General features: G+C 52.8%; 1 protein-coding gene and 1 long non-coding RNA gene across 6 annotated transcripts; both read left to right on the top strand.

The window, feature by feature from the left end:
- Positions 1-224: 224 nt before the first annotated feature.
- MAVS (mitochondrial antiviral signaling protein) lies at positions 225-13,122 on the top strand. Of its 5 annotated transcripts, XM_074285491.1 has the most exons (8): positions 305-371; positions 858-998; positions 2,511-2,640; positions 2,784-2,967; positions 3,731-3,984; positions 4,834-4,987; positions 9,759-9,997; positions 10,749-13,122. In XM_074285491.1, the coding sequence occupies exons 3-8, from the start codon at positions 2,524-2,526 to the stop codon at positions 11,304-11,306; spliced, it is 1,506 nt and encodes a 501-aa protein (XP_074141592.1). In that variant the 5' UTR covers positions 305-371; positions 858-998; positions 2,511-2,523; the 3' UTR covers positions 11,307-13,122. The 5 variants fall into 5 exon arrangements, with proteins under 5 accessions (XP_074141593.1, XP_074141590.1, XP_074141591.1 ...); XM_074285492.1 differs by lacking the exon at positions 858-998 and having other exon boundaries at positions 225-371; positions 2,784-2,958; XM_074285489.1 differs by lacking the exon at positions 858-998 and having other exon boundaries at positions 228-371.
- Positions 13,123-16,859: 3,737 nt separating this feature from the next.
- On the top strand, positions 16,860-19,431 carry LOC141553999 (uncharacterized). The gene is made up of 2 exons (XR_012485755.1): positions 16,860-17,293; positions 17,555-19,431. It is a non-coding gene; the product is annotated as an uncharacterized LOC141553999 (long non-coding RNA).
- The last annotated feature ends 4,730 nt before the right edge of the window (positions 19,432-24,161 follow it).

Genomic DNA, 24,161 nt, shown 5'->3' with positions numbered 1-24,161 from the left:
CCCTCCTGCTCTCCCCGCATGTCGCGTTCTGTGTTCCAGTCCCCCCCCCCCCCCCCCAGGCTCTCTCCTTCCCCCAGCCCCTTGAGTGCACTGGAGAGCGCGGAGGTGGGGTCTGGCGGCTGAGTTTCCTGCTTTCTGTCAAATTGCTACGGTCCTGCCCCCTTCCCTCAATCTCCCCTTCCTCCGCTCCCGGAGGCCCCGCCCTCTCGTCCCTCAGCCAATGGGCGCGTGCCGCGAGGGCGGGTGCGTGCTGCGGGGCGGGCGCAAGCCTCGATCTGGCCCCGCCCGCGGGTCCCGTCCTAGGCGGCTGGGCCGCTGCGCCATCGCCGGCCTCGGCTGGGATCCGGACAGGACCTGGGCCCTGCCCGCAGGTAAGCAGGGTTGTCCCCGCCCCTGCGGGGGTCAAAGGCACGCGCGCAGCGGCTGGGGAGCAGCGCCCCCTCCCCCAGGGCATGTGGGAAACTCTTGTACCCGCACCCCGGATTTAAACTGGGCCGACGCCACTGTCCTTGACCGAGGTCCTTGGATGGGAGGGCAGCAGGTGGGAGGAGGAGGAAACTGAGGCAAAGAGGGTCTCTGTCAGCGAAGTCTCCCCCCCGCCTGTCCTCTCTCCCCCTTCCCCCTTGGGGCCGCGGCCTTGGGGGGGGGCCGGGCTGACCTCTCGAGTGCTGACTGTGCCGGCGAGCAGCTGCCGCCCTCCGTGCCCCGGGATGGGCCCCTGCCAGGCCTGGCCCGACCTGTGCCGCCCCGCGGCTGTTTGTTTTCTCGTCTCCTGGTGACATGACCTTCCTGGTCTCCGGGATGACCTGGAAAGGGCCAGGGGTGCTCCCGGTCAGCTCCCGTGGCCTTCCTCACAGATGCTGGTCCCATGTTACAGACCAGGAAACTGAGGCTCAGGCTCCCAGGCCCCCCTCCCTCCCCCATCTCTGACTGCAAGGGGACCCGCCAGTGACCTTTCACCCAGATCACCCTACCTCTACGGGGGAGGGGGGAGTCAGGTAAAAACCCGAGCAATCTTTGTTATTCCCCAGAAACTGCACCCCTAACCCCGTCCCCGGGTGCGCCCCGAGGTTGCTCTGCCGTGGTGGGCTGTGGTTCTGGAGCCTTCCAAAAGCCACCTCTGGTGTCCTCCCTTTGGGCTCATGTGGGTCACGGTAACTGGGACTTCTGGGAAGGATTTTACCCCCAAAGGAATGAAGCTCTACCCGTGCAATTGTAAGCCCCCGAACCCCAGCGTCTGGCAGGGTCTGCTGCTCTGGAAAGGGAAATGGGGTTACTGCCGATCCAGGGCCGGACTCAGAACTGGGGAGAGAGTGGGCGGGGCCGATCTTCCCCGAGCCTGGGCCGGAACCTCCCTACCGCTGGCTCGGCCGGCTCCGTGAGGTCCAGAGCTGCAGGTGACCCAGTGAGGGGGGAGGGGTGGCGGGGCACCTTCGGGATGGGCTAGAACGGTAGAGCTAGTGGGTAAATGGAAAAGTTCACACTTGGATGAAAAAAGCAATAAAAGGAGATGAAGGGAGAAGGCCGGCCAAGAGTTTAACTGATAAAAGCCGGGGGTCTCACGGGCAGGGACTTAGCCAATGTGGACGTCCAGGATAAGAAGGGAGGTCCCTGGTGGGACCATTGGAAGGGGGGGGTCTGGGGCCCTCTTTTATGAAGTGTGATGGTCAACAGGAGTATCCAGAGGGTGATCAAGATGGTTTTTTGCTGAGGCAATTGGGGTTAAGTGACTTGCCCAGGGTCACACAGCCAGGAAGTGTTAACTGTCTGAGGTTAGATTTGAACTCGGCTCCTCCTGACTCCAGGGCTGGTGCTCTGTCCACTGCGCCCCCTAGCTGCCCTGCACATGAGTATCTTTTGAAGGAGGGGGTCCCCGGTATGAAGACTCAGGGCACTTTCTGTGCACCCGGGCTTTCTTCTCCCCTGTTTGATCCTGGAAGGAAGAGCTGGGTGAGGGGCAGGTGTGGGGAAAAGCTTCGGAGGAGGCTCCTGGGCCGGGGTGAGTCTCCAGGGGACGGCTGCAGGATGCCTTGTCCGGATTCTTACTCTCGGGTATTGGTTGGACTAAGTGGCCTCTGAGGTTCCTTCCAACTCGACATTCTGTAATTGGTTTGAAAGGGATCAGAGGTCATTTGGTCCATCCCTCTGCCTCCAAACCAGACTTCCCAGACCACCTGGACCACATTGGGTTGTGGAAGGTCCTCAGGGGAAGAGAATACTGGAGTCTCCCTGAGCATCTGCCCTCACTCTTTGGAAAGGGGCAGCTTTGGGTGGCCCAGTGGCATCTGTTACCCACGGGCAGCAAGCCTTGCAATCTCAGGGGCCTCCCGGTGTTCCTCCGTCTCTGCTGGAGCTCTCATCGGTGGCCCCCCTCCTCGCTCACCTTCCTTAAGATCTGGGGTTTCCATCATGGCAGGGCTTTAGCTCCTTAGGCAGCCCCATCCTCGCTTCCCCAGGCCGCCCAGATAGCCAGAGGCAGGGTCCGAATCCGGCCTTCCTCTCCGCTTCAGGACCTGAGTGGCCATGACTCTGGCGGAGGACCGGACGGAGCAGTACATCCGGCTGCACCTCAGCCACTTCTTCCGCATCGACGTCCTGGAGATCCTGTCCCACCTGCCCTGCCTCACCGCAGCGGACCAGGTAGGTGAGGGCCCGGGGATCGTTGCATCCAGGCCCAGAGATTGCTGGGTCCCTGTGTCCTGGGCCAGGGATCGCCTTGTCCAGGGGCCGATGGCTGCCCTTGGGAGGGAGCCACAGACCGTGGGCACAACCTTCTCTTCCAGGACAAGCTCCGGGCCTACATTGAGCGCTATGGGAACCGGGACAGCGTGTGGAAGCTCTTTGACCACCTCCGGAAGCGCACGGGCTGGGTGACCTGCCTCATCACCGCCCTGAGGGAGTGCGAGCACTCGGAACTCGCTGAACAAATTGAGAGCGTCTACACCTCCAACCTGAACCGTGAGAACCGTGAGTGCCCTCCCACCTTCTTGCCCTCGAGGCCTCGCCCCCTTGCCCTCCCTTCCACAACAGCCTTTATTTATCTTCCGAATGTTCATTCTATAAATATCTATTAAGTACCTTCTGTATCCCAGGTGTGGCCATGGGGGTGGGGGGGAGGTGGGGACCAGTGTTCCAGTTCGCCCTCAGACCCTCACTTGCCACGTGACCCTGGGCAAGTCACTTACCCAGCCTGCCTCAGTTTCCTCATCTGTAAAATGAGCTGGAGAGGGAAATGGCAAAACCTTCCTGTATCTGCCAAGTGGGACCAGACTGAAAACAACTGAAGTCTGCCAGAGGGCCAGACTTGGCACTTAAAAATCCCTTCCTTTAAGGGATTCTACTGGGGAAATGAAGCTCGAAGAGGAGTAAATAGAAATAGATGTAGAGTAAAGGGGAGGGAGAGGAAGGGAGAGGACTTCTCCAGAGGGAGATTCCAGGAGGCCCAGGTGAGGCAGAGAAGGGCCCAGTAGGGGTGCTGAAGCTGGGTGGGGGAGGTGGGTCCTAGGAAAGGACTAGGTCCTGCAGTGGAGGGAGAGAGCCTGGAACGGGTTGGGGCCTCCACATGAATGCCTCCCTCCCTCCCTCCCCAGGCCTTCTTTTTTCAGAATGAATCACCAGACCTCTCCATTGGGCTCCATGGTGTACATGACTTCTAGGATCTTTTCAGCCTGTGACTTCAACAACCTCTTTGTTCTTCCCCTCCTCTTTGTTCACTCCCCAACCTCTGCAGGGTTCCAGAACCAACCCAGAGGCACTGCTGCCCCTGCTCCAGCTGGCCGGGCTGCCAGAAACCAGCCGATGTCCCTGAACGCTCCCCCACGACCTCCTGGGGTCCCTGCCAGCAGGAGCCCATCCGCCGAAGCAGCCAGCTCTTTGCCTGACACCGCCTACAATGGTTACCCGGAAGAATTGGAGAGCGAGAAGGCCGGGGGCGGCCACACTGCCCCCATCCAGGACACGCAGCCACCGGAGTCTAAGGCAGAGGTACGCCTTTTCCTTTCCCACCTGGATGAGGGCTTCCAGACCCCCTAAGTGGCCTGCAGGTCTTTGCCCTGCTCTCACATTTCCATGAAGAGCAGAGCTCTGGGGCTTTGGGAGGAGAAGTTGGGAGTCCCCCAAGACTAGATGCCGTGCAGGGCTGGAGCACCACAGAACTGAGACGGGCAGTCTGGGAAGGACAATGTAAGGGCCAGACTTGGGGTCCAGACTCGCTGAGAGCTGGGGTTCCCAGAAGGAGACATGAGCGTGGCTGGGAATGGCCAGGGAAGACTCCATCAGGGCAGCTTCTGGAAAGTCAGAGAGACTGAGGGAGATGGAAAGAATGGGGGGGAACCACTTCCCCATTTATTCTTGAAGTGGTTGAGGGAAAGGGCTTGCATGTTTTTATTCACCAGGACAAAAAGTTAGACCAGACACTGGATTGGTCCTTGTTTAAAGAGGCTTAGAAATTAGAGAAATGATCATTTCAGAAGCAGGGAGGACCTGGAATGGGTTCTAGGGAAGTAGCTGGTTTCCTTGGTTTCCTTGGAAGGCCGAGGGTTACACATGTATGTGACCGCACTTCCTAGAGTCTCTTAATGATCAAAATTCACTTTTACCAGAACTCGATAGTTTTCTAAAATGCTAATGTCACCACAAAACTGCTGGGTCAGTGGTACGACTCTTTTTCCCACTTTACAGATGAAGAAAGTGACCCAGGTGAAATGACATGGCTCTAGAAAGCATCAGGGGTGGGCTCCGAGGTCTTGGTTCTGAAATCCAGTGAGTTTTCCACTGTCTCAGGTTGTTTGCTTCTGAAAGAATTGGACTTATTATTAACATTCCTTTTCTTAGGTCCCAGGGGCTGCCCTGAGTCCTGCGCATTCTGGGGACACATCAAGGAACCCCCAGAGCTCCTCTGGACGCTCTTCTCCTTTCTCAGCTCCTGCCCCCACAGTCACTAGAAAACATCGCAAAGTGAGTGGAGGATCTGGTGACAGCCCTCCAGGTAGGGTAGCCATTCGGTCCTGGAGATTGGGACCCTAAACTGGGGGACAAATAGCCTTTCTGGAGGGAGGGAGTAGCACTAGGACTCTCCCGGAGTTGAGTAAATCACCTTATGGCGGGTATCCCCACCATGATTTCCCTGGTCTGGGATCCCCAACAGCTCTCTCCATTACCTTGGTGGGAATGCTGTCTGTGTTACTCTGGCAGCATCTGGGGGTCCTATTTTGGAGGATGGAAGAAGAGAGTCCCCTCCTCCCAAATGATGAGTACAGAAATGGGCTGCAGAGTCATGACTGGGCCCGGGTCACCACAGCAAACCCAGCATGCTTTGCACTGTTGTCCATTCTATGTTGATTATGTCATTTGGAAAAGCAGAGAAGTCAATGGTCTGACCCGTCAGGCTTGGGTCTTCTCTCCTTTTGCTCATAAGGTTTTTTGGCTAAATGTAACAATTCAATCTGTGAAATGGATCAGTTCCAGAAGAGTTTGTTGATCAACATCTCCAGCATATTTTGACTATTTTTTTTTTCAATGTGGGGATTTCTGTTTCTCCTTGAAACTTGTGTCATTAGAGCCTCCCAGTTAGGTCTTCCTCATAGTATTACCATGCTGATTATTCTGACAGTCCTTAGTACAGTATCTGGCACACAGTAGGCACTTACTAAAGGTTTATTTATTGATTGATCTGACAATCATTCCTCTCTCAGCTCTGTGTATACAATCAGACTGCTGACTTGTCAGAGAAAAGATCCAAAACAGTATAAAAAAAAAAAACAAAAACAAAAAAAAACCCAACCCAAAACCCTAGAAAAAATAAAAATCAGAAAAATATAAGCACAAATAATGAAAACAATCCAAACCCAATTTCTTCAAACAAGTTATTGAAACTGAAAAATGGGTAATGGCTAAAAGAAAGGAAATCAACCAGTGTAAATCAGTTGCTCTAACAAAGAGATCAAATGAGCATAAAAGTACCCAAAGCAGCAGAGCCTTGATTTACTTGCAGTACAAATTTGGAGAACAAAGATAGTAGCAGTTTAGAATATAAATGTATTAAAAAAATTTGTTTCCAGAGCATGTTTTGATCATAAAACTTGTAAAATTTTTTTAAAAAATGAATAAAAACTGTATCTTTTCATAAAGCAACAGAAGGCCAGTCTAGTTTAAAAAGGGCCTGTGAGAGGTTCATCAAAGTCATCCCACGGGCATTTAAAGATAAAAATGGAAGGACGAAACAGCTGCAGGCCTTCTCTAGCAAACTTCCCCCGCTGGGACCCAGAGCCTTCCCACGTGTGGGATAGAGGAGCCCAAGGAGAGGAAGTCCTCAAAAGAACGACAGGAACAGCAGCTGCCTCTAAAGGCAGCCATGAGGAGACTAACAGGGCCTGGTTGACCAGGACACGCCCACATGTATCAGAACAGGAACAAGCATTTATTAAGCACTGTGTCCCAGGTGCTATTATTATCTCCATTTTACAGATGAGGAAACTGAGCCCAGCATAAGTGATTTGCTCAGGGTCCCACAGCTAGGAAGGATCTGAAGCTGGATTTGAATTAAGATCTTCTGAGCTCTGCCTACTATTCCACTGCCACAGTGTATGTGTGTGGGATAAGTGTGAAGACATAATGGAGGTGCAGAATGAATACATCCATCCATCACATAGATGCTCACGCCATATAACAGTACATGTGTATGTGTGTTCATGGGCCAAAGTGTCTGAACCTTGGACAAGGAGCTGAAGGCTCGGGATGCAGGTGGAGTTTCCTTCTGGTACGGTCTGGAGACAAGGATGGGAAGAGGAACCGTAGCATAAAGTGACAGACCTCTGGGTCAGATATGGAGCCGGCCTGACTCTAGTCATAAGGATTGAACTCTGCCAGGGTCAAAGTCTAATCCAAAGACCTTAAAACAAACAGCGTGAAAACTGCCTCGGCATCTTCCCCAAGGTCAACACCATAGAGAGGAGCAGGTGAGACGCCCAGGAGTTTCCTGGAGATGAAATTCAAGGAAGGAGCCGGTACAATTCAATGGTGCAATACAATGGTACAATCCAGGTCTCAGACGTCAGAACATAGGTGCCTAGGGAGCAGGCGAGGTGAGGTCCTGACCCAGGAAGCAAAAGGTGTGGGGGATGAAACTGAATGCAGTTCTAGAAGGCGGCACCTTATTCAGAAAAAACCCCTAAGTAAAAGTGGTTGGGGAACATGAATGTATTATATGAATAAAGTATATTAATGAGGAAATCTAAGAACCAAGGGGTTGGGGAGAGAAGCATGGTGAAAGGAGCGAAGATCAGTGAGGTGAGAAACAGAAGTAGACTTGACCTGTTGAATGAAAAGGGAGATAGAGCAAGACTTTAGGCTTCAGGCCATAATCCTGGCCTTGAGACAATAAAATGGGGAATGAGAGAGCTTCGGCATCCCCAAGAGATCTTTCTCCATCAAAGCAGACTTGACTTGTCTTAATGATAATTTCATTCTTTGAAAGTTGGAGAACAAAAAGTAAAAAGGGGAAATACAGTTCTCACAGAGAAGAACTTGGAGGGATAGAATTGAAGTGATAGATAGAAGGGAAGTGATCATTTTCTCCAGTTTGTGATAAAGGACAGGCTGTGGACTGACCTGCATCCTAGATCTGGGGAGAATTAAGTTTCATGGGATTCGGGGGAAGCATAAATAGAATCCGTGGACTAAAATTCTATGAAGTCAGGCCCGGAAAGATGGCAAATGTCAGAAGAGACAAAGAGAAAGAGCTCCCAGTATTGGAAGAGATTGATGTGGATGGCCAGGAAACTTGCCAGCCACCTTAATTTGTGAGAGGACTGGCCCCAAAGACGCTGGCAAAGGCAGGGAAGAAGGTGGATGTGGGCCCGGTGCAGTCTTAGGCTGGTGAGGAAAGGAAAGGACAAGGTGGTTAGAGGGCCAGGAGGCTGGAATCAGAGCCTAAGTTTGATCCTGGCACTTAAACCTTTGTGCTCCGGACAACTCTCCACATTTCATGCATTGGTAGAGGGAGTTTGCTCAGGAAGAATTCCCTATAAGAAAGTGGAAAAGTCAATGAAACAACCGATCATTGCTTCTGCTGATGGAGACCGAGATGATCCAGCTACTCCACTCTTTTTGTGTCTGTGTTCTCTGCAAGGAGAATGGCTTTGCATTGGAAAATGCAAACTGCTGTAGCTAATAAGCAATAAACAAGACAAATAAGGAGGTTTTTGAGAGCCCCCTGTATGAATTCCTGTGGACTAACTCAAAACTTCTTAAACTGGGTCACAACCTCTTGTGGGGGGTCACAAAATTATGATTTATTATCAGCAATGTTTGATTTGTATGCCTATTTTATGTACCTGGGGTCATTTCCAAGTTTCTTGGCTGAAAAAGGGTTTCAAGTTCAAAAAGCCCCAGACTAGATGATACTATAATTAGAGGGTGCATTGAGAACCCGACAGATGGTTGAATGGTGGGACTTTAGTGGTTGGTGATTCCATGTTAACTTGGTCAGAAGTGTCCAGTGGAATGCTAGGGTTGGGGAAGATAGGGAGGTATTTAATTCTAGTGTACTTGAGCATTTTTAATTAGTGACTTGGATCAATCAATGGCAGCACAGACGTGTAATTATCAAATCTGAAGATGACACAAGGCTAGCATAAAAGATGTGATTCCCAGAATTCCCAGTGACAGGCTGATAAAGTCCAATAGGGATAAAGGTAAGGGTTTGAACAGAGGCTCCAAAGCCCAGCTTTACAAATATAAGGTTGGGGAGGAAGCAGTTAGGAAGTCTGAATGGATTATGAGCTTTCCCTGGGTCAGCAGTGGGACGGGGAGCATGCAGAAGAGGCAGTGCTCCCAAACCGTCCGACCTCCTCTGCTCTGCTCAGACTATGCCGGAGTGTGGCGTTAGTCTGGCTCATCTCCTTTTAAGGAGGACACTGACCTCTCAAAGCAAGATGGTCAGAATGTCAAGAAAAGGCTTGGGGAATATCAGAGCTGGCTGGGAGCACAGCAGCCCCTTACAGGCCCATTCTGGTAGCATGGGAGGTTAGCCTGCCCCATTTCTTCTGACTTAGGCCGTTCTGCCCTTCCCAGAGACCCTCCTTCCTCTTCCCTCCCTGACAGGGGTTCACCATACTGGTGTTGAACTTTGCATTCCCAGTCGGCGTCGGTTTGGCTCACTGCAGCTTGGGACTTCCTAGCTCCAAGATAGGAGGATTATAGGGGTTGATCCCCATGCTAGCACAGGAGGATCTTTGAGTGGTTGAGAGGCCGGCTGGCATAGGGCAGAGACTGGGCTGATTCCACGCCAGAGGCAAAGCTGGGACCCGGGGGAGACGGTCCCTGAGCAGAGTGGTCTCTTAGCTAAGCATTGGGGTATACCAGGAAGGGGTTCCCTCTAGGGAGATTGGACAGACTGAATTGTCAGTGGGTAGGTGGCAGTGGTGACGGCCAGCGTCCTTCCTTCTCTCTGAGAGAGGAGTCAGCTGTTAGGCCTCTGAAGCCACGCCTGAGCCTGAGCCATTGCCCCTCAGTCCACTGGAGAATCCCCACATCCTCTTCCCAGTCGGCCAGCCAGGAAGCATTTCTCAGGGGGCGTCGTGTGCAAAAGGAGGTCCAGAAGGAGCAGCCCTCGGGGGGAAGAGGCAGCTGGGGAATGGGGTGCAGTCTGGAGAATTGGAGCAGGTCAGGAGTGCCGGGGGCTGGCCCAGGAGGAGGGAGCTGCGATGGAGGAGAAGCTCAGACATGACAAGTCTTGGGCATTTGTGTTTCCCTTCCAGGTTCTGCCTCTCTCCCAGCATCCAGAGGCCCCCTCTCTCCATCTGTCTCCTTTGTGCCCCACTCTACTAAGAAGGCAGGCCCAGCATCGGGACCGCAGCTGCCCCCTTCCCCACATGAAGCCTCTTCCCCCACAAGCTCATGGGGAAATGAGAACCAGCTCCAGGCTGCCTCTCCCATCCAGGCCACGGAGCTGCCTGAGGGCACTGTGCCCGCCACCAGGATTCCCAGGCCCCAGAAGGTAAGCTCTCCCTCCCCACAGTGAGGCCATCCTGCGTTCTTGGAGGGAGGTTAGTGGTTCTGGGCTCAGCCTTCTAACCAGTGCCCCAGCAAGCTCTGAGTGTTGCCCTTGACACTAGACTTACAGGGCAGGGCTGGCCCAAGCTTCCCTTGGGAGGGATCCATCCTTACTCCATTTGTCCCCTCACACTGGACCCTCATGGAATGAGTCCCCAGGATCACTCCCCACTGAGCAGGTGGCTCCCTGCAGCATCCTTTGGGCTGGCTGCTCCCCCAAGCTCTCTCAGAAGGCCCTGCCCCCTCTTCTCCCTTTGTCCGGCCTCTCAGCCTCTGGCTATCTTGGCTCTGCCTTGCCTTGGGTACACAGAGCTCTGGGAAAGGGGGAACCTCTAGACCAAGAGCAGTCTCCAGGACGGGCCCAGGACAGCCTTTGTCCCTTTGGGTCTCGTAGTTCCTGACTTCCAGGACAGGATTTGGCCTGGAGTCTGAGCAGGATTCTTTACCCTACACGAGGGGAGGGGCACAGGCTAAAGAGACCCCCCCCCCCACGGGACCCTGGACCAATCTTCTCCCCTCCCTCACCCAGCCCTGGAGGATCGATCTGATCCGCAAATCTGGGCTCATTGGGGGGCCTTCCAGGCTGGCTGATGCAGTTTGTCCCTTGGCCTCTGGCCACAGCAGCCTCAGTCCCTCCTCCCGCTGATGTCCAGCCCCGGCGTCCCAGTGACAGCCCAGCTTCTGTTTCCATGCAGGTGCCGCCACTGGCCCCGAAGTTCCCCAGCTCTCCCCACCCTGCTCAGACACCTCAGATGTCCCCCGGGCCAGCTGCCTCCAGGCAGGCGCCCCCTCCCCATGTGGAAGAGGCGGAGATGAGCAAACCTGGGGTGCTTCAGTCATGCGATGACCAGCCCTACTCCGGCGGCTCTGAGCGCCTGCTCATCAGCACCTCCTCTGGGAGCGTGGGCCCCCTCCACATCGGCTCTGCTCCTGGGAATCTCCCCGAGGAGAATGACTACTTTTCGGTCACCAGTGTGCCTTCCGCAGGGAAGCTGGAAGCCAGTTGTCCCCCCCAACAGCTCGAGGGCTCCAAGAGCCCCTTCCAGGAAACCTTGAAGCTCCATGTCGACGAGAGGCCCAGTGAGGGTCCCCTCGGGAGCAGTCCTGGATCGGGCCAGACACCTGGTACTGCAGCACAGCCCGGAGAACATCCCTATGGGGACAACTCCTGGGGAGTGTGGGTGGGCTCTGCAGTAGCCGTGGTGCTCTTCTCTGTGGCCGTGGCCATCTTTTACAAACGCATCCCAAAGTAGGGGGCCTCCCAGGGCCCCCTCCCTCCCTTACCTTTAAGCATCACAGCCTGTGGCCTGTCCCCCATCTGGTGTGAGGGAAGAGGCCCCCTGCGTTCTCTGGGCTCATGGCGTGGCCCCTTGGGCCAAAGGTGCTTGAGCCCCCTGAACTGGCTTCCTCCGTATAAAGGAGGCAGTCAGAGGAGCTGCCTTTAAGGGCTCTAGGCTTAGGGAGTCCCGAGTCCAGGCTGCCCGCACTCCTTCAGATCTCCGGCCACATGCTTTGTGCCAGCTGTAGCTTCTGCAGTGGCTAGCCACACTCTTGCTCGGTCCTCAGGACTGTGGCCTGTTAGCTGGCCCTTTCCAGTCCGGCTCTAACCATTCGTTTGTCCAGCTAGTAGAGGAGGCAGAGAGGATGGGGGCGCTCCCGGACACGAGCTGTGGGTTGCCAGGGGAAGGAAAGACTTCTCAGGCATGGGAGGTCCCCGGTGGTGGGCGCTCCCCCACAGGTGCTTGGGTCTCTCGTTGAGACCCCTTGTGTTAAACCTGCCCAGGAAGTATGAGGGGATCCCTGTCCCGGAGGAACCTAGTGGGAAATAGAAGGTGTCAGGCCTCCATCCCACCCCTTGTGGAAAATGAACCCTCAAGTGCCAGCGGGCCAAGGGCTTAGTCCCTGTTCCTGTGCCTTCCCAGAGAGGCCGTCTCTGTGTGTGAGCCTTGCCCCCAAGAGCCGGCCCCCTCTGCCAGCCAGGACCCCTCGGCCACCCCCAAAGCTTCCCTGTCATCTTTGTCTCCTCACCATCCCACTCATTCACATCTGGTCCATAGCCATCCCTTTCCTAGTCCCATGGCCACTGGAGAGGGAATGAGAGTTCTTGGGATCAGATTCCGGCTCAGTGACTTTTCCATGTCCTTGGCCAAGGCACTTTCTCTGAGCTCAGTTTCTTCAGCTGTAAAATGGGGATTAGATGATTTTTCAAGTCTCTTCTATACTTTCAATACTAAGGAGACTGAGGCCCTCACTGCCCTCCAGCTCAGGCTGGGCAGCTTTAGCCCCGCCAGCGTTTGCCCGCCTCGGGTCCCTGTAGCCAGGTGGCGTTTCATGCCAGCACCCTCTTCCTAGAGGGGTTACACAGCCCACTGCACCATCTCCTCCTTACTTGCCCTGTTTCTTAGGGATCCCCTGGCCCAGCCCCTGGGACTCAGAATCAGCGAGGTATGTAACACCCAGGGCCACATTGGCAATGAGGAATAGATAGAGAACAAGCAACTTCTTGTGCCAGCGTCTGCTCTGCCAGGCACGTGCTGGGAAGGGATCCCTGCTGGCCTCCAGCAGCTTCCCTTCCCCTTGGGTGGTCGGCCTGTCACTCCCTCCCTGCCTCTGAGGGCCGGCTCGTTTCCTACCTCAGGAAGCTCGCCTTGGGCTGGGGCAGCCCTGGCTCTGAGTGCCTTTTATCCAGTTAGAGGGGGACTCACATTGTACAATGGGCACTTGGTCTATAGAGAAAGGAAGGGATGACCCAACTTTGAGGGGCTGGAAAAGGGCCATGGCGAAGGTTATAAGGAGAACTTTGGTACTGTCTCCTTGCTGGCCAGGCCATGGTCCCCACCTTCAGGTGACCTGTCAAACCTGGCACCCAGTGTGCTCCTCAGCTGGCCATCCTTCCCCTCTAACCCCTTTAGTCCGGAGCGTGGGGAGCACAGTCTCCTGCCCTGGGCCCATTTTCTGCACAGCTTAGAGCAAGATTGATAGGAAGTCGGTCTCTTGTGCCCACTGCCACGCCCTGGAACCCTGCCATCGCTTGCCAGTATCTACAATAAAGCTGTTTGGAGAAATGGACAGCAAGGGGTGCCCCTGTCACTGGCTGCCAGGACTTCAGGGGAGGCCGCAGAACCCCCTGGGGGAATGGGAAGGACAGAGGGAGCAGGCCCGGGAAAAAGAGGGTGAGCAGTGTGTTCCAGACTCCATTTTTCAAAGCTTCCCAGGGCTCGGGCCATTTCCCTGACTGCATCGGCTTGCAATGGCTCTGGTCCCTTGGTCCCCGTCTCCACTGAAGTTCTGGAGTCATTTAGGAGTCAAGGCCTAGACTGTAGCACAGACTCTCCGATCCAGCCTTCCCATTTTACAAATGAAGAAACTGAGGCACTGCAGGGAGGAGAGGGAACTTAGTGGAAGGTTTGTAATCCAGGAAGCAGGGCTCCCAGCCCGCCCTGCTACTTCCTCCTAGTATGACCTTGTGCCTCAGTTCCCTGTCGGGAGCCGGGTCCCAGCTCCAAGTTTCTTCCCATTCTTTATTTGGAAAGCACAGCTCGCCCAAATGCTTATTCCTTCCTCCATTCCGCCTTCATGCCCATCCTCTCCCCTGAGCATCCCCTCAGTCTCCATGTCTCTGTGTCCCCCATCATTGCCCGGGCAGCTGTTTCCCCCAAGGGGCTCGTCCCAGGCCTCCAACCTGCCTGTCTCCCCTCCCCACCTCGAGAAAGGTCACTAGGGTTTTTTGGTGGCCTGAAAGGAGGCTGGTAGCTCTTGTGGCAGTTTTTGCACCCTACTGTCCCTGCGCCAAAGAGGAGGGGTGCTGAGGACACGATAGGGCGGCGGGCCTCCCCTTCCCACTAGCCCGCCTAGCGCCTCCGCCTGGGCAGCATGGGAGCCGCTCCGAGCCCTCCGCCCAGTGGCGTGTGGAGGAAGGTCCCGCCCTCCCAGGGAACTGACCCGGGCCCCACCAAAGGTTGAGGGGGCGGGGCTGGATTCCTGGGGGGGGGGGGGAAGGAGGGAGGGGTGCTGGGTGCAGATCACGTTACAAAAGAACTCCCGGGAGGGGTTCCCCTCCATCCAACCGTGGCGGGCCGGTCACCCTAAGCCGAGGAACGCTGGGAAAGCGAGGCTGCCCCGGGCCCGCAGGCGGCCTGTCGCTGTCCCCGCGAGGCGGCATCCCCGCGAGGCGGCACTAGGCTGCGGAAAGCGAGGATGGCCCGCACTGCGGGAGGCTGCGCTCTCCGGAGATGCGGGGCGGGGCCGGAGCCTCCCCCGCTCCCTCCGCGGGCCGGAGGCGGGCGCTGGCCTGAGCCAATGAGCGGGGCCGCCCGGCTGAGTGACGGGAGCCCCCCGCCCCTGGCCCGCAGTCGGCGCTGCCTCCGCCCCCTCTCTGTCCAGCGCTCTCGCCTTCGCCTCCCCTTTTTCTCGCTGCTTCCTCTCCATCGGCATCTTGCTGCCTTCGCTCTGGTGCCTGCCCTGCCTGCGCGTTGCCTCGTGGGCTGCCGCCGCCTTCGCCCACGGCTCGCTCCCTTTCCCACCCGCTGAGCCGCGCTCTCCCTTCCTTTCCCCGGGGCCGCCCTGCCTCCGCGGCTCCCCATTCATTGTCCTCCCGCCCCTCCGCTCGCGCGGTCTCCCCGTCTCCCCTCCTCGCATCCGTCCCGAGGGATGGGGGAGGGGGGTCCTCCGGCTCGCGGTCTCTCTTCAGCAGCCTCCTCCCTTCCCCACTTCCACCTTCTCGTGGATTTTCGCCAATTCTCCTGCCCCACCCCACCCCCACTCCGGCCGCTTTTTCCGAGCCGCCGCCTCCCTGGAGCCTTCTGTGGGAACCGGGGAAAGCGGCTTGGATCCCAGCCCTGCGGGGTGCCTGCTAATGGTAAGTCCCGTTGATCGGGGCGGGGAAAGTAGAGGGAGATGGAGGGGAAAGACTTTGGGAAATCGCGGACCCTTCCCCCCTTTTCCGGTCTCTCTAGAAGCTTCTTGGGGGAGGAGGGGGGAAGGGGCCCTCCTGACCTAGGACTTCTGTGGCTCCCTAGGGTGTCCATCCCTGGGGTCCTGGGGGCTGCAAAAACCAGGTGCCAGACCTCCTTGGTAACTAGTGACGCCACCGGTGACGCACGTGCTTAACTCTTTGTGGCCCCCACCGGAGGGGTGCGGGGATGGCCTGCCTTACATAATCCCAGGGCAGCGCAGGGAAGGTCGCAGGCTCCCCCACCCGCCGCCGCCTCAGCCCCTGGTGCTCTCGGGGACGCAGCGAACCCCCCTGAACGAGAGGGTGGCGCAGGGAACCTCCCAGCCCCCATAGTCTAGATTCCCATGCCTTTCCCTGGGCGGAGGGATGGACCGGGGGAGGGAGAGGGAGGAGGATGGAGGAAGCCCATTCTCCGGACCTGGGGCGGACCTGGCTCTCTGGGGAATGGAAGCTCCGGGAGCGCACCCTTCTTGCTCCTTGGCGAGGGCTGCTGAGAGGAAAGAGACCTGGGGAAATGCTGGCCCAGCCCCTTCCGGCCGCCCGCTGCTGCCGCCGGCTCCTCCAGGCACCTGTGGGACCCTGGGCAATTCCTGTTCTCCCCGGCCTCAGTTTCAAAATCTGTAAATGAAGGGATCGGGCTCCATGCTAACTGAAGCCCCTTCCGGCCGATAATTCTTTGAAATACGAAAATGGAAGGAATATTATCGCCGGGTTCCCCTTTTCCCGCCTCCACTCGCGGAGGTCTCCCCAGTCAGTGCCTCGGAGCAGGAGCTTAGATTTAAAACTGGAAGACTCTTAAAGGTCAGAGGCCAGGGATAGTTCCGGAACCGGGCCGAGGCCTGGGGCAGAGCCGGGGCTCAAACCTCGGCTTTCAGGGCTCCCTGAGCGGCAAGGGCTTCTGTAGAAGGGGGGCGGACTTTCTGGCCTCAGAAACAAGCAACCCCCCCTCCCCCAACTGTGGTCCCAGGACCATGTGGCCTCCCAGCGGGCCCCAACTCTAAGGACAGATCTGATGGACTCACACTTCCTTAGACCCCCACTGGTGGGAGGGTGAATTTCACAGGATGGGGGGGGGAGTGGACATGGTGGGATTTCAGGGACTGAGAGATTCTCCAGGCAGGCCTCCCACATCCTTTCTGGCACCCCCCTCAACGTGAGTAATCCTGGCCCCAACAGTGGGTTCCATGGGCGTGGGAGGGCGCCATGAGAGTGTGTAGGTCTGGAGGATGGGCGCATTCGTACCCGCATGAGGAGGGAACTAGGACTGTTCAGCCTGATGAGCAGAAGCCAACCTGGGGCCTCTGTGCCCATCAGAGCTTATTCAGATACCTGAAGGGCCATTATGAGGAAAAGAGAACAGACCCAGAGAATAAGGAATCAAGGGTGGGAATTACCAGGAGCCTGGTATCCAAGGGGTGACCTAGGGAGAAAGGCCTGTGAAATGGGCTGCTTTGGGAATCCGGGCTCCTTCCTGGAAATCTGCAAGCAAATCCTGGAGGCTCGCCGCCCGGGGGCCTTGGAGAGAAGATTCTGGCCCGTGTTGGTTGGACTGGGTGGCCTCTGAGGTTCCTTCCAACTCTGAGTTTCTGTGACTGGTTTGAAAGGGATCAGAGGTCATTTGGTCCAGCCCTCTCGCTTCGAGCCATACTAGCTATCCTGAACAGAATTGGCTTCCTAAAGTTCTGTAGGGCAGAGAAGCCTGAAGTGAGCGGCTCCTTCCAGTGCTGAGGCCGCCAGAGAAGACGGAGACCGAGGGTTGAGGCCGGGCTTTCTCACTCCAATCCTGTGCTGCTTCCCTACACTCCCGTGCAGAGCTTTTGGATGGGTGGGCAGGGGACGAGGCTTCTCCCCCCCCCCCCCCCCCCCCAGTTTCTGGCCTGAAATTCTGAGAACAAGGATTCTTAATTATATACTGGGCCCCTTTAGCGGTAGTGAAGCCTACGGACCTCAGAATCGTATTTTATAATCTATTGGAGGACAAGGGAAATCAATTATAGGAAAAAAATTATAAAAAAAAAGTTCCAACCAAATTCCTAGGTTTCCCTGAAATCTAACCATAGACTCCTTAAGGGGCCTCGTTGAGTAAAAGTCCCTATGGTAAGTATGGTTAAGCTGGTTATGCTTCCAGCTTTCTGATTTGTGCAAATGATGTCCACATTCTTCCGAGTCACAGGGATGAGCAAGAAGAAGAATCCTGCCGAAGGGGCCAGGCTCTGGGCTGGAAAGTTATGGCCAGCACCTAAAGGTGCTTCCCCTACTCTGCTCCTTCCTCAGGACTGGATGCAGGTTGGGAACTTGAATGTGTTATCCCATGGAGGGAGAAAGGACTAAAATTGGGGTCAGTGGGTCAAAGGAGCTGTATTATAGATAGGGTGGTGGATTTGGAACTGGGAATTTAGGACTCATTTTTAATTTTTTAGCCTTGCTAAGCCTCAGCTCATCTATAAATGGGGATGATAATATCTGTAGTACAGGGTTTTAAAACTGATGAGCTACAAAGTGCTTTGTAAAATTCACATAATTATGTCAATAATTATTGTCTTTCAGGAGGACCTGACAATATCTTGTTCAGTGGGCTTGCCCAGAAAGGTTGTTCCTGCGGTAAACCATTCAATGCCTTATTTCCCATGCCAATTCTGATAAAATACCGTACACATCTTTTCCTGTGCCTTACTTCTTCCACTACAGCAGCCATATCACTTCTTGGCCATTTTTTTTTTCTTGAACCATTAATAAATACTTGACACAATTGTCCTTTTAAGGACAACCTCTTTCTTTGTTCCCATGTTCCAAAATCATGCAACCCATCGACGGACTAGCAAAGATCTGAACACTATACAGTTTCCATCTTTGTTGTCACTAACCCTTAGCTAGGAGGGAGGAAGGACAGTGAAAAGGAGGCCCAGGAGAGGAAAGTTACCCAGTTATAAACCCGTTCTTTCCTGCCTCTGAGCACCTGGCAGCCAGAAACTGCCTGTATTCCCAACTTGGATCTCGGGCAAGATGCAGATCTCTTGCTGCTACTACTCTGGTAATGCTCTGGCACTAATGTTTTCCCCTCCACACATTACATCATGTTGACTTTCCTAGGGCCCGTTTTATTCCCCTAATAGAATGTAAATTCAAGGACAAGGATTATCTCATTTTTGTCTTTTTGTCTGGCACAGCAGAGACATTTAGTAAATGTTTGTTGAATTAATAAAGACGTAGCAGCTAGAGAATGTGAGGGGCAAAGCCTGACCAGGTTGAGAAGGGTCATGGGCTGTCCAGTCACTTTCTGTGGGTACCACTTAACACTAGACCCAGCTGGCCCTCCGCCTCTCTGCTCCTGCCCCTCCATATCTTGTTGGCCCAAAGGTTTGGTATAACCACCCAGACTCCAATCTGGTCCCTCTTCTACCAACTTGGAAGGAGGGAGATGGGAATTAAAATTCTGTCCCAGGCACCAAGCAGACTCATGAGTTAAATGCATCGGTCAGTGAAAAGCCATTTAAGTACTTATTATTCACCAGGCAGGATTTTGAGGGCTAGAGATGCAAGGGAAGGGAAATGTGTGTCCTTGTTTTCATGGCTCTTGTGTTGTAATGAGAGAAAATATGCAAAAAGCGTGCATGTAGATTTAGATCCTATGTGCTTGCATTTAAAGTATAGACATGTGCAAATGGGAGGCCCTAGCAGTAGAGTGGGGGGGGCTTAGAAGGACCTTTTCCTTTATTTCCTCACCTGACGCCTGACCGTAAAATAAGATAAAATGTAAGTTATGTAAAGCAGTATGAATATATGATAGGGCAATGAGATGCAATAACGATGCAACGTAATAGTGGCAAGCGATTGTAACAGAAATATGACAAAAAAAAGGGCTTGAAACCAGAAAGGTGACCAAGAGGAGGCTGGGGCTGGATTCCCAGGTGCCAAGAGCTCCCCCAAAAGTCATGTGGTCAGTGTAATCCAGAGGAAGGAAAGCAAGGTTTGGAGTTGGGACCAATCCTGCTTCTGCTGGTTACTGCACTGTGAGTTTCCGTCTCCCCGTCTCGGTTTTTATATCTGCAATATAGGCCAGTAAGTATTTCTGTTTGTTGTGAGCATCAAATGGGATGACAGCTTAGGAACTTTAATATATTCTGTCAGTGTCAGCTGTTAGTAGCTCAGAGATGGGGAAAGGAAAGGGAAACTCGCCAGAGAAGGATTAGGAGGTACGATATTGCTTCTGAGAGGTGAGCTGGAGAAGAATAGTTTCCTTAAGATGACCTGAATCTTCCAAAAAACCTCTCGACCTTATGTATTCCCTAACTCCTGTTGTTGGTGATCAATATGGAGGATCAGAGTAGAGATGGGCCCAAAACCTTCATCTGATACAACCAACCCTTTTATATATACATATAAAGCTTTTTATTTCAAAATACATGCATATGTTTCAACAATCACCCTTGCAAAAGCTTGTATTCCTAGTTTTCCCCCTACCTCCCTAGACAGCAAGTAATCCAATATAGATTAAACATGGGCAATATTCTATGTACATTTCCACCCTTATCATGCTGCACAAGAAAAATCCAGTCAAAAAGGAAACAAAATGCAAGCGAACAACAAAAAAGTGAAAATTCCATGTTGTGATCCACTCAGTCCCCATGATTCTCTCTGGATACGCATGGCCCTTTCCACCACAAGTCCTTTGGAACCGGCCCGAATCACCTCCCTACAGCCCACTCTTCACAGATAAAAGCACTGGCTCAGAGGGGTGGGAGTGCTAGTAGGAGAGATTTATTTCTATTAACTGGTTTGATCTTCAGAACATCTTGAAGCCCCTAATTTAGAGGCTGGGGAAATCAGGGCTCCAGAGGGTGAGGATTGTTCATGGTCCTGCAGCCCCTAAGTATCAGAGCTGGGATTGACATTGGGTCTCCCCTCTTTCTGGATCTGTTGCGCTTTCCAAGACTCCAAGGATTTCGTTTATTTGGCACAGAAATAAGGGTTCCAAACCACAAGGCCGTGGAAATGGGGGAGAGGAATCACATGGTTCAGGGTGGGAGGACACCTAAGCTGCTGTCTCAGGGTACAAAGCTGCTTACTGCCATCCTTGACCCTCCTCCCCACAGCCCAGAACGTGGGCTCTCTCCTGTCCCCAGCAGTGGACACGGCCTGCCCTGAGCCAGCTGCATTCCCTAGTCCTGTCTGTGCCTCATGGCATATGCAACATTGGAAATGGATGGCCAAGACTTTCTGTGAGCCTGGGAAATCCCGGGTGAGCATTCTTTCCTTCGTGCAGATTGCAATCCATTCAAGCCCTCTTAGCTAGGGAGTCCCATAGAGGCCATTGTGGGGAGGTATCCACTTCCTCCAATTCTCTGCCTCTCAGTGATCCCCAAGAACTGTCCACTCCTCTTGCACTTTCCCGGCTCACCGCTTTTTCAATTCCACATTTCTGGATTTTGGTACTTCCACATCTCCGGGGCCTCTTTTGAGTCCTAATGTGCGGAACACTCCATCCAGACCTTACAGAAGCCCCCAAGATGTATATACACTTAGAGCTGAAATGACTTTACAAGTTACTCCTTCCATCATACCCATTCTACAGATGTGTAACCGCAGGCCCAATGAAGGGAAGGGAGCAAACATTTATTATGCACCTACTGTGTACCAGGCACTGTGCTTTATTTTATAAATATTATCTCATACGATCCCCACAATAGCCCTGGGAGGTGAGTTTTATTATAATTTTGCAGCTGAGGAAATTGAGGCAGACAGAGGGTGAGTGACTTGCCCAGCATGGCCCAGCTAGTAATGGTCTGAGTTCACATTCGAACTCAGGTCCTCCAACATCAGAACTCTATCCACTTCTTGACATGAAGTACCTTGCCCAAGGTCAAAAAGGCTTTCTATCCATTTTCCCAGGAGACATTCAGTCTCCTTATTTGCAAAATGGGAATTGGATTTGTTTCTCAATTTCTTTCCAGCTCTCTGATTCCTGCAGGGAACAATGGACTTCTGAGGACAAAGATCATGTCTCTCCCATCAGAAAAATGAGCGAACATCGGAGCCCTTTCCTCTGCAGCCTCCTCAGAGTCCCTGAGCACGGAGTGTGTTTCCAGAGTCTCACAGATGGACTGCCTTTTCCTGGGAGGAGAAGGAAGAACTGATTTGGGAAAAAAAAAAAAAAAAAAAGCTGATTTCAGAATCATGTGATCTTCCTAGCACTGAGTGGGAACAGATCTACATAGCACCCTCACCCCCACCCCCAGCTAACTCACTCCTGCATTTCATCTCTACTCTTTACTGCTTTAGACAATTAACAGAATTTTAGGAGAGACCACACCTTTGCCAAGCAAGGCTGAGCTCCCACCAGCTATGTGCTGGTTAGTGTTTACAACCAGCTTTTGGGGGATAGTATAAGCACAGGACATTTTAAAAAGTTAGCCTGCATTGTTAAAGTTTATTTCCCCCCATTGCTTTTTTTTGTCTAGGCAACTCACAAAATAAATGTAGTTTGGACATCCAGAGTGTGAATGCTCACAGCTCATAATTTAACAATCAGCTCTCCCTGATCCATCAGCACATCCCTGTCCCCACCTTCCTTTCCCATTCTCAAATTCTTTCAATATCCCATAATATGGTAATGATAACTCAGATTTCCACTGAGAGGAAACACTATTTAGTGGATGGAGCGCTAATCCATCTCTAATGCTAGTCATGTAACTTGGGGAGCCACTCAACCTCCCTCAGACTCAGTTTCTTTCCCTGTAAAATAAGAATACTTGATAGATAATCATACCCATAGAATTGCTGTATATAAAGCACTTTGCAGATTGTAAAACACTTTTTAAGATTTTCAGTGGAGCCCTAGGGAGGTAGATAAGTGCAAATGTTATCATCTCCATCTCACCAATAAAAAATCTGGGGCTCAATGGAGTCATAATTTGTCCAAGGTCACACAGCATCTAAGTGTCAGGTTCAAAACTAGGTGTTCTGATTCTGGGTTCCTTCCTCTTTTCCCTAAACCATTCCCTAAAGAGAAGCCTCGCACTGGGGGGAATCCTTTAGCATTAAGTCATATTGAGGGGTTTTGAACAAATCATTGCTCCTTATGGTGCCTGTTTCCATATGTGCAATTTGAAGCCCAAATACTCAAGCTGTTGGTATGTGGAAAACTCAAAAATCAAATAAGAGGGTTTCTGTCCCCAAGCTTCCAATACAGGCAAGCAGAGAACACAGAATCCTCATCCTTGGGCAGCTAGGGGGCGCAGTGGATAGAGCATCAGCCCCGAATTCAGGAGGACCCGAGTTCAAATCTGGTCTCAGACACTTAACACTTCCTAGCTGTGTGACCCTGGGCAAGTCACTTAACCCCAATTGCCTCAAAAAAAAAAAAAAAAAAAAAAAGAATCCTCATCCTTGAAGCATTCCTCGTTCTGTTTCACACATACAAAATTCAAGGCGGGGAAAAGACCTTGGAACACTATAATCAAGATGCTCCCAAATGGGATTCGGTTCAATTCAATTTAATTCAAACCTGGCAATAACAAATGCCGGACATTGTGCTCATGTGCTTTCCAAATATCATCTCGTTTGATCATCACAACAATGTCGGGAGGTGAGTGCTCTCATTGCCCAAGTGAATTGTCCAGGGTCACACAGCTGGATTTGGATGCAGCACCCCCCCTCCCCCACCTAGGTGGGGCTGGACCATCATGGCAGAGAGAAGAAAACGCCCACTTTGGAGTTAGCAAGTCTGGAGTTCAAACCTCCCCAAAGTCACTCATCAACTGGTTACTCTGAGAAAATTCTCCAAAATTTCCTGTATGAAATGGTCACATCTGAAAAGTTGTTGAGAATGAAGAAAGATACGAAGGCAACAGTAACTATGGCAACTTCTATTCTCCCTCACTTCTCACAAGAAAGTTATCATGATAATCAAATGAGGTCGAGTTTGTAAAGTGCTTTGCAAGTCTTAAAATGCCAGGTGAATGTGAGAGGATGATAATGATCGTCTCTAAGGTCCTTCACTCCTGGACCATTCTAGGATTCTTCTGTTCCTGGGAGGCACTAGCTCAGGGGTGGGGGGTGAGGTATTTGAGCATAGGGAGATGTTCTAGTTCCTCCCCTACTTCTCCCCTCCCCAGCATCCTGCTCTCAACCTGTGAGATGGAGAAAGGGGGGAGTTGGGAAGAAGAGCATTACAGTCTCCAGCTGTCACCTCCCCGTAGTCCGAATTGTCAATTTCCTGGCAATCACACTCAGGCTTTTATTTAATCAATTTGCTTGTACTGAGCATAAGAAAAAGAAAAAAGAAAAAAAAAAAGGGAAAGGGGAAAAAAATCCTCCCTCCCATTATGCTTGGTTGGAAGTCAGCATCTTCTCAGAGAGCAAACAAGAGGAAACTAAGAAAGAAAGAAACTACAGTAATTGCTGAAATCATAGCTTTTAAAAGTCACCAATTTGACTGGCTTTTGGTCTGAGACGTCAGCAGCCCGGGAGCCAATGGTTTGGCATCTGTGTCAGGCCCAGTGACAGGCCCCTCTTTAAGGATGCTATTCTTGCTTCAAGGTCATTTGGTCCAGAGCTTGTGAGACAGAGGAGTGGGAGGAAGGGGGGCTTGGGATTCCTTTCCTTCCTGCCTTGGGGAGGCAAGCCCACCCCTCATAAAAATCAGACCAGGAAGGATTTGGAGGTCATCATGCAAAATAGGAAACTGAGACCTAGAAAGGCTTCCTTCCTTAACCCAGTAAAGCAGTTATTCTTATTTCTCACCTTTCTCAACATCCTCCCACTCCCACTCACGCCCTTCTAGCCTCCTTGCTGCTGTTCTATACTGATTACATTCTGTGTCAGGTCTTTTCCTGGACTACCACCCCGACCTGACGCGCCCTTCCTGTTGCTCTTGGAATTCCGTTATTTATCAATCCATCTTACTCTTTGTGACCCCATTTGGGGTTTTCTTGGCAAAGATAAGGGAATGGTTTGTCATGTTCTTGGGCTCATTTTACAGATGAGAAAATGAGGTAAATCAGGCTAAAATGTCTTGTGCAGGGTCACACAGCAAGTGAGTGTTTAGGGCAGCTTCAACTCTTGCAAACTCTTGGTTTCTTCATGACTCAGCTCTTCCATAAGGCCTTTACTGATCCCCCTCCCCTCCCCCAGGACTCCCTCCTCTAAATAACAA

This window comes from Sminthopsis crassicaudata, chromosome 2, assembly GCF_048593235.1.
Source record: "Sminthopsis crassicaudata isolate SCR6 chromosome 2, ASM4859323v1, whole genome shotgun sequence".
Lineage (NCBI taxonomy): Eukaryota > Metazoa > Chordata > Mammalia > Dasyuromorphia > Dasyuridae > Sminthopsis > Sminthopsis crassicaudata.
This window is presented reverse-complemented; position numbering and strand designations above follow the sequence as displayed.